General features: G+C 38.4%; 1 protein-coding gene across 3 annotated transcripts in view; it reads left to right on the forward strand.

Moving 5' to 3' along the window:
• Positions 1–13,774, forward strand: part of ARHGAP42 (Rho GTPase activating protein 42) — a 303,520-nt gene that overhangs the window by 238,978 nt on the left and 50,768 nt on the right. For all 3 annotated transcript variants that reach the window (XM_062196912.1, XM_062196913.1, XM_062196914.1), the window contains 2 exons: positions 2,736–2,840; positions 4,878–5,007. In XM_062196912.1, coding sequence (XP_062052896.1) covers positions 2,736–2,840; positions 4,878–5,007 — 235 coding nt within the window. The remainder of the gene's footprint in view (positions 1–2,735; positions 2,841–4,877; positions 5,008–13,774) is intronic.

Here is a 13,774-nt window from a genome sequence, read left to right on the forward strand (position 1 = left end):
TTTTCCCACGTTCAGAATGTTAGAAAAGGTGGACGTTAAGAGTAAATTAGATATTTTATGGAAAGATTTATCAAGATATTCTTAAAATATATCCCTTGTAAATTTAGTTAAATTTTATACTTGTGATGATTTTAAAATAACATCTGCTTTTATAACAACCAGTTTAATTTTTTTTTTTTTTTTGACAGGCAGAGTGGACAGTGAGAGAGAGACAGAGAGAAAGGTCTTCCTTTTGCCGTTGGTTCACCCTCCAATGGCTGCCGCGGTAGGCGCGCTGCGGCCTGCGCATCGCGCGGATCCGATGGCAGGAGCCAGGTGCTTCTCCTGGTCTCCCATGGGGTGCAGGGCCCAAGGACTTGGGCCATCCTCCACTGCACTCCCTGGCCACAGCAGAGAGCTGGCCTGGAAGAGGGGCAACCGGGACAGGATCGGTGCCCCGACCGGGACTAGAACCTGGTGTGCCGGCGCCGCAAGGCGGAGGATTAGCCTAGTGAGCCGTGGCGCTGGCCGTATAATAGCCAGTTTAAAAAGATATAGTTTAGGGGCTGGCGCTGTGGCGCAGTGGGTTAAAGCCCTGACCTGAAGCTCTGGCATCCCATATGGGTATGGGTGCCGGTTCTAGTCACAGCTGCTCCTCTTTCTTTCTTTCTTTTTTTTATTTTATTTTATTTTTTGACAGGCAGAGTGGATAATGAGAGAGAGAGAGAGAGAGAGAGAGACAGAGAGAAAGGTCTTCCTTTTTGCTGTTGGTTCACCCTCCAATGGCCGCTGCGGCCAGCGCATCACACTGATCCGAAGCCAGGAGCCAGGTGCTTCTCCTGGTCTCCCATGGGGTGCAGGGCCCAAGCACTTGGACCATCCTCCACTGCCTTCCCGGGCCATAGCAGAGAGCTGGCCTGGAAGAGAGGCAACTGGGATAGAATCCGGCGCCCCGACCGGGACTAGAGCTGCTCCTCTTTCTATCCAGTTCTCTGCTATGGCCTGGGATAGCAGTAGAGGATGGCCCAAGTCCTTGGGTCCCTGCACCCACGTGGGAGACCCGGAAGAAGCTCTTGGCTCCTGGCTTCAGATCAGCGCAGCTCTGGCCGTTGCGGCCATCTAGGGAATGAACCAACGGATGGAAGACCTCTCTCTCTGACTCTACTCTGTCTATAACTCTGTCTTTCAAATAAATAAAATAAATCTTTAAGAAAAGCATATAGTTTAATAGGATTTAATACAGACAACAAAACAATGCTCTTCTAACAATATCATAAACTGTTATTGAATATTCAGAAGCCTAGAATTATCTATGTATTTCAAATGTGTTTTCTTGTTTTTTCTCTGAAAAGCTCTATATCTGTATATCCAAACCCTAATTAAAGATATTTTTAATTCAATGTTAAGCTCTAATTTGGTTTACTTAGGCCACAATAAACATGTTCAAGCAGGCCTTATATTTTATTTAATATTTTCACAAATATATTGTAGCTTCTTTTTAGATAATCTGTTGAATAGTTTTGATAGTAATTACAAGTTAATAGAAAATGAAAACATAAAATAATTTTACAATTGGCAAACAGTACATTATGGCACAGTATCAGGAACTGTTGAACAGAGAAGAAAAATTCCTAAAATATAATAACAAGGGATTTGAAAGTACTTGTTTTCTGAAAGGAACATAACTTTGTATGAAGTTGACTTGTTTTTGGGAAGACAAGCATTACGTCGTTCTCAGATGAATCCAGTATTTATCTGTTGGAAATTTGAAGACACCAACCCATTCATACTTGGCTGTCCCGCTCTGCCTCCACAAACAGGCAGTGGCTGGATGGTACCCACATATTAAAATGCTTTCAAATTGTGTTTCTACCCTCATTTAAAATAATAAGTTGCAGACATATTATGAGCCATATTTTATAAAAATACTCATATTTTCTAACTTTTCTGCAGGAAGCAGTTGTGGGAGATATAAGATTAGAGGGTAATTTTGTGGAATAAAATCCTATTGAATTAAATAAAAAATTTAAGTCAGTTATTTTTCAGATGTAACTTATTCCATATAAACTGTGTTCTGAAATTCCATGGAATAGCCTGTCTTATTATATGGATAAAACATAATAAATAAGTGCACATGAATTGAGATAAGATTAGGCAGAGCTCATAGAAATTACAGTTTTCTAAAGAAGGTTTTCCTCCAACTGTCTTATGAAAGAGCCATTATTTAATTCCGTGTTTTTGCTCACTTCGTCCTTTTGTGTTCTTCCTGCTTACTGCTAAAATGTTGTCTGTTCAGTACTCAAATCCATACTGCCACCTTCTGGTACGTTTCTGCATTTTATCTGTCAAATTCTTAATCCTCTCTTGGGTATTTCTTATCTAATTTACTGGGTTAATCTTCCTCCCATGTACAAGCTTTATCTCTCTGTTTTCATTTGGTCCTTACTCCCTTAGTGGTCTATTTGGATATTTCCTCGTTGTATTTGAATAATAAGGAATTAACATGGCACCTGTGTATGATCAGATTCAAAATTTAAAACTCCATCTACCAAAAAGGAAATGAAAATTAGTTTGTGTAGCTTCTGTTTCATGTCCATATTTCTAATGCCTTCTTTGCCAAATCAAGAGATTAAATATTTCTTAGCTTGAGGAATTGGAATGAAATATAATTTACTCAACTTTTTACATTTGATGTTCATCTTTTTTTTTTTTAAACACATGATTTCATGGTTTCTTTTGTCTCTTTATTTTTGCAGCTTTTGTCATTCCTTCAGGGTTTATTTACTTTTTACCATGAGGGATATGAACTCGCCCAGGAATTCGCACCATATAAGCAACAGCTGCAGTTCAACTTGCAGAATGTAAGACAATACCTGTTCTTACTGCCTCTCCTTAGTCATTCTGATGATCACAGGGCAACCAAGTTACAGATTTTGAAGTCTTTCAAAAATTTGTCTAAGTGTGGTGAAGCCTCAACAATTTAGAAAAGTCACTTTACTAATGTCTTATTTTTTTTTCTAGCTGCTAGCTGAAAGCATAGTCAAAAAGACTAATTTTATGTTAGAAAAGTTCTACCAGCAAATTTAGAAAAATATTACCTAAGTATTGATAGCTGGAAGTGTGGAAATTTTTGCCTATACTCAGTATTTTTGTGAATTTATTGGGTGATGCAAGATGAATAAGTTCTGGTGATCTAACATACAGCATGGTGACTAGAATTATTATAATAACATTGTATGCTTGAAATTAGTTAAAAGTGTAGAATTTAATGTGCCTACCACACATACAAAAAAAGGTAGCTATATGTGGTTAGGAATGTGTTAATTCACTTGATTATAATTATTTCACAGAGTACAAGTATGTCAAAACATCACATTTTATACCTTAAGTATATATGATTTTATTGACTTTATTTTTTTAAAGCTGAGAGGAAATGCCAGTTGACCTTACACGAATCTTATTTGTAAGAAGAACAAAATTATTATATTTATGAAATGAAAAGATTATACTTTAACACTCTAAGTTCCCATCTCTGTGAAATTATATGTAAAAATGTAGAACATTTGCTATTTGCAAAAATCAGGTATGAATGTGGTTTTGAAGCATTCGAGATAACTGCTTTAAACAAAAGGGAGATTTCCAAAAAGTCTGTTTCTGTCAGACTTTATTTTATAAAGGTTGTCTCATCGATCCCTTTAATATCTGATTATATATTATTATATATGCTACAATTTTTGAGATTCAGGGATAGGGAAAGAGTGAGGAATTAGACAAAAATTTGAATCCTTATGTTTGAAAGAGAAAAATAGCAAAAGTGACTACATTTTCCTCACCTACTTTGAGATTTAGATCTTTTATTAGGGGCCATAATAAAACATCATGTGGATTAAAGGTGAAAGAGATTTTCATAGAGAAAAACTAGTGCTTTTCATACCTTAAGTAAAATTGCCATAGAGTGAGTAAACTCTTTCTTACAGTAGAAAAGGTTAGAATTTGAACCCACTGATCTTTAATTTATACACCATCTTAATACCTTTTTAAGTATTTCTGGAAACCAAGCTATATTATGTGGTTTTCTTAAAGATTTATTTATTTTATTTGCAAGTCAGAGTTACACAGAAAGAGGAGAGGCAGAGAGAGACAGGTCTTCCATCCGATGGTTCACTCCCCAATTGGCTGCAACAGCCAGAGCTGCACCGATCCGAAGCCAGGAGCCAGGAGCTTCTTCTGGGTCTCCCACGCAGGTGCAGAGGCCCCAGGACTTGGGCCATCTTCTGCTGCTTTCCTAGGCCATAGTAGAGAGCTGGATCAGAAGTGGAGCAGCTGGCTTTTGAACCAGTGCCCATAGGGGATACCAGCGCTTCAGGCCAGGGCATTCACCCACTGCACCACAACGCTGGCCCCTATATTATGTTTTTTTCAAAAAAGCCTTTGGAACATGAGTGGTGAACTTTTTCATCTGTTCAGTGCCAAATATATATCAAAAGTATGCAAACTTAATTTCTGTCTCAAAACAATTATTTATGTGTCTACCTTTTTTTAACCTTGGATATTAGGAAATTCAAAACAAATTTTGTGTATTTTAATTGCTATGATTTATCCTGTAAGAATAATATTTAAATATGGAATTAGGAAGAAAATTGTGCATGCATTTACTACATATACATAAAGAGATGCAAATGAGAAACATGTGGTAGATCATTCAGAGAAGTTTTCACTAAAGCAATTCAAAACCAGACCGTAAGACTCAACCTCACAGGGTAATCGGGGTGGTGAATAATGCCAAAAAAAAAATCAATGCTATCCTTTGTATCATTTGCAGTTTTTAAACTTAGTCTGGAGATTCCTCACATCTGATAGGAAACAGTGAATTAAATTGTTGTTTCTGTTTACTTTAGACAAGAAATAATTTTGAAAGTACTCGACAAGAAGTAGAGAGGTTGATGCAGAGGATGAAATCTGCTAACCAGGACTACAGACCCCCCAGCCAGTGGACGATGGAAGGCTATCTATATGTCCAGGAGAAACGTGAGTCACTGGCACATAATTTCTTGTCCCTTATTACTTAACATTCTGTATCTGAGAGATGTGACTAGGTTATATCTCAAGTAGGCATAATGACATTTCCCTATAGCCTTATCATATTTAAAACAATGTGGCCTTCCAATGCTATCATCAAAGTGAGGAAGTTCTCCCACATTTTACCATCAGGATTTCTAAGTCGGTATGCTGTTGAATTTGGAACATACAGTCTCCACTGATAATATATCAATATGAGTTCAGTTTTAGAATTTAATTGTGATACCTAATCTCAATTATAAAGTTTCATGGAAAATTGAAAATCAAAGCCTTTATCAGGATGAATCATCCTGGTGACTAGAATAATAGTTTCCCCCTCCAGCAGCATTATTTCATTTAACTCAGTGCTCTGTCAATTTTCAGGAGTAAAATTGGCAATTATGTAATATTACATCAATACTCTTTACTTCCTGAGGTTAGGAAATAAGTACCAGACCCAGTAGAGCACTACTGTAATTGCCTCACAGTAAGAAAGTTTTTCTCAAAGAAATTAATAAAAAAGCCGTTCAAACTTGTATAAGTAGAGTCCTTTCTGCATGTTGCTTGTCATTAAGTGGAACTAGTTTGACCATTTTGACTAAATTAGCTGTGTGCTTCAAATCAGATATGCCCTAAAGCACTGCTCTCATACTGTTTCTGGTGGAAGAACAGTTGTTATTTCCAGTCCATCATGGACCACTGTCTTTGTGAAATACAGAATCATGGGTTTGGGTCTTACAGCACTGACTAATTGCTCCAAAAGTTTTAAAATGCTTAGTCTCACTTTCTATACTTTTGCATATTAGGACTTAAAAAATCACACGGAATAACACTGCTGTAAAATCTCCATGTCAGCAGGCGATAGGATAATGAAGTTGTCTTGGTTGATGAAATAATTCAGTTAAAAGATTTAGGATTGGGAAACACAGTGGTACTGAAGTAACTGGGAAAACCTTTGACACATAAAGGGCATGGTCATTAAAACACCAGCACAGCACATTTAATATTAGATTTGCCTGGGTGATGGCACATTTGTTGGAGAGCAGTACCCAACAAATAGTGATTTGTCCAGCAGACTTGGAAAACATTTATTATAGCTTGAAAATTGATGAGAAAAGGAGATCTGGGTTCCAGATTTTCTCTTTCATACTGGTCTACCTGAGCCAGTCTGCTCATTTCAGATTTTAAAATGATAAAACTTAATGGCTTTCCTAACTACTTTATAGTTAGAGCATTATAGCTCTCTTTGCACTCCTAAAAAAATGGTCCATATATAAGGTGTGTAGATTTTACTTGAGACTCTAAAGACACTTTTGAATACTGATTTTAAATAATTCTTTCAGGTGAGAGAATCTCACCGTGATGGTGCATTGCAAGGAGCTCATACTTTGTATTAATAAAGAATTTGACCAAATTAAAGAATTTGTTGGCTGTGAGGGCTCTTGATAAATATGTAGTTGGTAGAGGAGGTGCCATCCTCATACCTTAAGGACTTCTCTTATTCATTGTGACCTGATAATGTTTTATTTCTTGAATTATTTTCTTTTTTTTTTTTTTTTGAAGATTTGTTTGTTTATTTGAAAGGCAGAGTTACAGAGAGGCAGAGGCAGTGAGAGAGAGAAATGTCTTCCATCCAATGGTTCACTCCCCAAATGGTCGCAACGGCCGGAGCTGCGCCGATCTGAAGCCAGGAGCCAGGAGCCTCTCCCAGGTCTCACACACGGGTGCAGGGGCCTAAGGACTTGGGCCATCTTCCACTGCTTTCCCAGACCACAGCAGAGAGCTGGAGAAGTGGAGCAGCCAGGACTCGAACTGGTGCTCATATGGGATTTTGGCACTGAAGGCAACAGCTTCACCCAGTATGCCACAGCCCAGCCCCTCTTGAATTATTTTCCAGGTGTTGTACAGTTACTGGAATCCTGTGACTACGCAGTATTTTATTTTAAACAGACTCGTTGCCTTCATTGCTCAAGATAATTTCCTTCTTGATTTTTTTCTGTACCTTCTTGTTTTGCTTTTATAGCTTTATAGAGGCATAATTGGCATACAACAAATTACACCTGTTTAAGACATACAATTTGACATTTTGTCATATGCCTGCAATTTTTAGCTGTCACTATGATCCAACATTCTCGTTACCTTCATAAGGTCCCTATTTCCCCATTACACTGCTTTCCTCCTGCCTTTTTCACTCACCATCTTCCCTAAATCCCCTGGCCAATAGGTTTAAAAAGAAAAATAAATGAATTTATGTGCTTCAGAAATTATTTTTATATGAGGGAGAAATAGTCAAAACTCCTTCCAACATGGAATCTTTGTGAAACCATTCATTATAAGAAAATCCAACCAGTTCACTGAGATGTACTGATTGTTATCAAATGCTGTCACTGAACAAGTGCAGTGGGGAACAAAAAATGAGATAAAAAATTTGAGTGCAGAGTTTTTATTCTGTAGTTGAAGGCATAAGAGGAATTCATACAGTTAGTCACCAGTGATCAATAGTAAATATCAGAGCTATAAGTTGAGTGATAAATGGATATGGATGTGCTAGGATAGAAGCAGACCTTTCTAGTTCAACACAGAACTCCTCTCTATCTAGATATGTGGGGTTTTTAATGTTACCCACCCCTGGGCATGCATTAAGTCACATTCTAATAGAGTTTAAGTGTAAGGACATGTGTTCCAGAATCAGGCAGAACTGAGTTGGAATTGCTTATCTGTCACCCATTAACTTTGTGACTCTTAGAATTTTCTGAGTTCAGTCTCTTTATTTATATAAGATTTGTACATATCCTAAAAGCAATGTGAGAATTAGTGATAATGTATATAAGATGTGTCCATTTTCAATAGTGCTGTTATATATAATAATATGCTTACTTCCAGCCCTTACTGGTCTGGACAACTTATAATTATCTCACTTAATTCAGAAACCAACTCTTGTGGATATCATCCCTCTGTAATAAACAATTTCAATCATACATTCTATTGAAGAAAGTGTTGCCATTTGCAGCTTATAGGCTCAGTTTTCTTAGATGTAAAATGTTCTTTATGTTGTCTTAAAAGGTTCTTAGAGAACATGGTTGCACTTAGTAGGTACTAAGTAGATGTTAACTCTCCACTCACTTCTAGAATATTCACTCACAGCAACCTCAGATGATTACTGGATAAATTAATTAAACTGTTTTATTTTGCAACTTTAGAGCTATAATAAATTTTTGTTTTCCAAGACACTTTAAAGGACTTTAAAATTGCTTGTCTAAGAACATCTGCCCTGGCATAGTGCCAGGCAGCTTTAAGGAAAGCAGCATGTGTGTGTGGCAAACTTCAAGATTAAATGCTCGGGCCTGTACAGTAGTGCAGCAGGTTAAAGCTCTGGCCTGCAGCACCAGCATCCCATATAGGTGCAAGTTCAAGTCCCCGCAGCTTCACTTCCAATCCAGCTCCTTGCTAGTGTGCCTGGGAAAGCAGTGTAGGATGGCCCAAGTGCTTGGGACCCTGCTCCCACGTGGGAGACCCAGAAAAAGCTCCTGGCTCTTGGCTCCAGATCGGCTCAGCTCTGGATCAGCTCAGCTCTGGCCATTAAAGCCATTTGGGGAGAGAACCAGTGGATGGAAGATCTCTTTCTATACCTCTCTCTGAAACTGTGTCTTTTAAATAAATAAAATAAATCTTTTTAAAAAATGATTAATGTAGGAGGTTCTGAAACAGACATCTGAGATCTAAATTCTCAACAGAGCATCGCAGCAGCTTTATTTAAAAATTATAGCTAATACGGCTACATAAATCACTGCCTTAGTAGTAAACTCACTGAGCATTTCCATCCAGCCACTTTCTGCTAATCGACTGTAGCCTTTAAGTATTTTACATCACATGTAACAGAATTATCAACGAGTATTATTAAGTATTTTATGTGAAATGGTCCCCAATTGGAATTGAAGTTAATTGCACTAATCCTTTGTGATTACAAAGCATATGGCTGCACCCTGTAATTTTAAAATCTGGAGTGGCTTAAGTATTAAAGTTAAACTTGACACCAAGAACATTGTTAAGCAGAAAAAAAATTCCAATGACTCATGAGACACTTTTGTCTAGAGGTACTTTTTTATATTTCAGGTTTTTTGCTTTTAAATAGATGATTCTAAAATCAAGCCAGCAATAACATTGTGCATAGTTGTTGATAGGAAAGTCTGGGTGTTTGGCAGAATTGGTTCCTGGCTGAAGAAGCTGCATAGAAAACAAATTGCATTTTCAACCTATTCAGTCCACTGTGGCATTTGGGTGCGGGATGCTTGCCTTTCTTGGGAGAAAACTGAAACTCTCCTACCCTGGTCATGGAAAGCTTGAACTAATAATGCATGTGACTCTCTGGTGAAACAGCTACCTCCAGTCCTTTAAGGAGAAAACTGGATGTTAAGATGGTGCGCCACAGGGAAGAAGTGCACAGGATTTCTGGGCACAGGGAAAGTGGGCATTCACACGTACAAGTGTCTTTAATAGTGGAAGCTATTTAAGAAGTAATTTGATGTTGTTTTTTTTCAGATCAGTGGTGAGAGAGAATAGCTGCAAGCTCAGTAAAGTCTTAAAGCAAGATGAGGGTCTCGTTCCCTCACTCATCTGCCAAGTATTTCCTGAGCAGCAAATACGTCTGTCACTGCTCCAGGAATTAAACATATTCTTGTCAGCTGAACATCACATTCTTTCTCTCAAAGCTTAACTGCGAAGAGGAAAGCAAAGCAAGACAGTAAAATCATACGTTTCGGGGTGAGAGTACTGTGTCAGAGGCATCCCTGAAAAGGCTACCTTGTGAAAGTTATGTTTTTAAAAGACAGGAAGGAGGTAGCAACAGTGCAAGGTCATAAAGACATCTGAAGGAAAAGTACTCTAGGCTAAGATCATCAGCCAGTGCAAATATCCTGAGGCAGAATTACATTCACTGTGTTCAGGGACCAGCAAGGGAGCCATGGGACCTGTAGCAGAGTATACAAGGCAGAAGGCCATTGGATGTGAAGTGAGAGAAGGAGTGAGAAGCCAAGTCGTCTGGGGCCATGTGAATAATATGTTTTATCTGCAGTGAGGAGGGAAGCCAATAGAGGGTTTCTGAACAATGGAGTAAAATGACCTTGCTAACTTTTTGGCATAGTGTTTCTGATAGCTATGAGAAGTGAAGACAAGGGTAGATGTAAGTAGATCATTGTAAATAACTTGGACTCTTATTTCTCATTTTTCTTACTTCTGGGAGGTACAGTCAACCTTCAGGATCTGATAGGGGTTGGTTGGTTCAGGACCCCTCATGGATATCCAAATCCATGGATGCTCAAGTAATAATTCGATGGTGTCGGGTCATAGATTTAGGTCTAGGCCATTTTGAGTGAATTTTGGGGAAAGGTGTCAGGTAAAGGTCTTGCTTCATGCTTCTGCATTTTGCAATCCAGTTTTCCCAACACCTTGCTCCAGGGGTGATTTTAGTTCCTTTGTCAAATTTAAGTGGATTGTAGATGCTTGATTTCTGGTGTTTTTATTCTGTTCCATTGGTCTATCCATCTGTTTTTGTACCAGTACCAGGCTGTTTTGATTATAACTGCCCTGTAGTATGTCTTGAAATCTGGTATTGTGATGACTGTGGCTTTGTTTTTGTTGTATAACATCGATTTAGCTGTTTGGGGTCTTCTGTGTTTCCAAATGAATTTGAAAATCATTTTTTTTCTGTATCTGAGAAGAATATCTGGTATTTTGATTTGTATCACATTGAATCTGTAAATTGCTTTTGGTAGTATGAACATTTTGATGATATTGATTCTTCCAATCCATGAACATGGAAGATTTTTTTCATTTTTTGTATCTCCTTCTATTTCTTTCTTTAATGTTTTGTAATTCTCACTGTAGAGATCTTGATATCCTGGGTTAAGTTTATTTAAAGGTATTTGATTTTTTTTGGTAGCTATTGTGAATGGGATTGATCTTAGAAGCTCTTTCTCAGCTGTGGCATTGACTGGATATATGAAGACTGTTGATTTTATACCCTGCTACATTTCCAAACTCTTCTATGAGTTCCAGTAGTCTTTTAGTGGAGTCTTTTGGATCCGCTATGTATAAGACCAGAAATCTGAAAATAAGAATAGTTTGACTTCCTCCTTCCCAATTTGTATCCCTTTGATTTCTTTTTCTTGTCTAATGGTTCTGACTAGAACTTCCAGGACTATATTGAATAGCGTTGGTGAAAGTGGGCATCCTCGTCTGGTTCCAGATCTCAGTGGGATTGCTTCAAACTTTTCCTCGTTCAGTAGGATGCTGGCTGTGGGTTTGTCATAAATTGCCTTGATTGTGTTGAGGAATGTTCCTTCTATTCACAATTTGCTTAAAGTTTTCATCAAGAAAGGGTGTTGTTGGGGGCTGCTGCTGTGGCACAGAGGGTTAACGCCCTGGTCTGAAGCACCCACATCCTATATGGGTGCCGGTTTGAGACCTGAGACCTGGCCACTCCACTTCCAATTCAGCTCTCTGCTATGGCCTGGGAAAGCAGAAGATGGCCCAAGTCCTTGGGTCCCTGCACCCATGTGGGAGACCCAGAAGAAGCTCCTGGCTCCTGGCTTCGGATCAGCGCAGCTCCAGCTGTTGCAGGCAATTAGGGAGTGAACCATTGAATGGAGGACCACTTTCTCTCTCTGCCTCTCTTCTTTCTGTGTAACTCTGACTTTCAAACAAATAATACTGCTTTTGCTGTATCCCAAAAGTTTTGATATGTTGTATTGTCATCTTCATTCATTTTTAGAAATTTTTTTATTTCTCTTTTGATTTCTTCAATGACCCACTGTTCATTAGGGAGCATGTTGCTCAGTGTCCACGTTTGCATATGTTCTGGGGATTCCTGAGTTGTTGATTACCAACTTCATTTCATTGTGGTCAGAGAATATGCATGGTATGATTTCAGTTTTTTTTAGTTGGCTTTTATTTGCTTTATGGCCTAGCATATGGTTAATTCTAGAGAACATTCCATGCACTGGTGAGAAGAATGTGTATTTTGTCGCTGTAGGGTGAAAAGCTCTGTAGATACCTGTTAGGTCCATTTGGTCTATAGTGTCGATTAATTCTTTTGTCTCCTTGTTGATTTTCTCTCTGGTTGATCTGTCCATTGCTGAAAGTGGGTTGTTGAAGTCCTCCATTACTATTGTATTTGTGTCTATGTCTCCCTTTAAATCCATTAACATTTCTTTTAAATAGCCAGATGCCCTGTGATTAGGTGCATATACATTTATAAGTCACATCTTCCTATTGAATTGATCCCTTTATCATTATATAGTGCCCTTCTTTGTCTGTTTTAACATTTTTTGTATTAAGGTCTATTTTGTCTGATATTAGGACAGCTCCGCCAGCTCTTTTTTTATTTCTGTTAGTATGAATTATCTATTTTTTTTTTTTTTGGACAGGCAGAGTGGACAGTGAGAGAGAGAGAGACAGAGAGAAAGGTCTTCCTTTGCCGTTGGTTCACCCTCCAATGGCCGCCGCGGCCAGCGTGCTGCAGCCGGCACACCACGCTGATCCAAAGCCAGGAGCCAGGTGCTTATCTTGGTCTCCCATGGGGTGCAGGACCCAAGCACTTGGGCCATCCTCCACTGCACTCCCGGGCCACAGCAGAGAGCTGGCCTGGAAGAGGGGCAACCGGGACAGAATCCGGCACCCTGACCGGGACTAGAACCCAGTGTGCCGGCGGCGCAAGGCAGAGGATTAGCCTATTGAGCCGCAGCGCTGGCCTTATCTTTTTCCATCCTTTCACTTTCAGTCTGCATGCATCTTTGTTGGTGAGATGTGTTTCTTGTAGACAGCGAATAGATTTCTTTTAATCCATTCAGCCAGACTGTGTCTTTTAACTGGAGAGTTGAGACCATTTACATTCAAGGTGACTATTGTTAAGTAACGACTTTGCCCTGCCATATTTCTGTTAATAGTCCTTTTTTTTACTTTGAATTTCTTTTGCACTTTTGCTGGGAGATATTCTACCTTTACCTTCTTTCATAGTGATGTTCCTGTTTCTGTGTTTCTGTGTGTAGCACATCCTTGAGCATCCTTTGTTGGGCTGGGCAGGTAGTTATAAATTCTTTTAATTTCTGTTAAATTCTTTTAATTTCTGGAAGATCCTTTTTTCACCTTCATTCATAAGTGAGAGCTTTTCAGGGCACAGTATTCTGGGATGACGTATTTTTTCTCTAAGAACTTGGAATATATCTCACCATTCTCTCCCAGCTTGTAAGGTTTCTGATAAGAAGTCCACTTTCAGTCTAATTGGGATTCTTCAGAATGTCATCTGGCGTTTCTCTTGTGCACATTTTAGAATCTTTTCTTTATGTTTTACTTTGGAGAGTTTTACTGCAATGCATAGTCCTAAAGATCTTTTCTGGTCATGTCTTTTGTGAGTTCTATGTACTTTGATGTCTTTTTCTTTCTCTAGATTGGGAAGTTTTCTGTTATTATTTCGTTAAAAAGACCTTCTAATCCTATCTCTTTTTCCATGCCTTCAGGAACTCCTAGGACCCATATGTTGGGTCATTTGATAGCATCTTGTAGATCTCCAATAGTGTTTCTTAATTTTCTAATTTCTTCTTTTTTTTTTAATCTGACTGTAAAATTTCCAGAAATTTATCTTCTAGTTCTTTTTATTCTTTCTTCTGTCTCACTCTGTTGTTAAGACTTGCCTCTGCATTTTTATTTGATCTATTGATTTCTTCATTTCTAGTATTTCATT

The sequence above is a fragment of the Lepus europaeus genome, chromosome 7, assembly GCF_033115175.1.
Source record: "Lepus europaeus isolate LE1 chromosome 7, mLepTim1.pri, whole genome shotgun sequence".
NCBI classification, from domain to species: domain Eukaryota; kingdom Metazoa; phylum Chordata; class Mammalia; order Lagomorpha; family Leporidae; genus Lepus; species Lepus europaeus.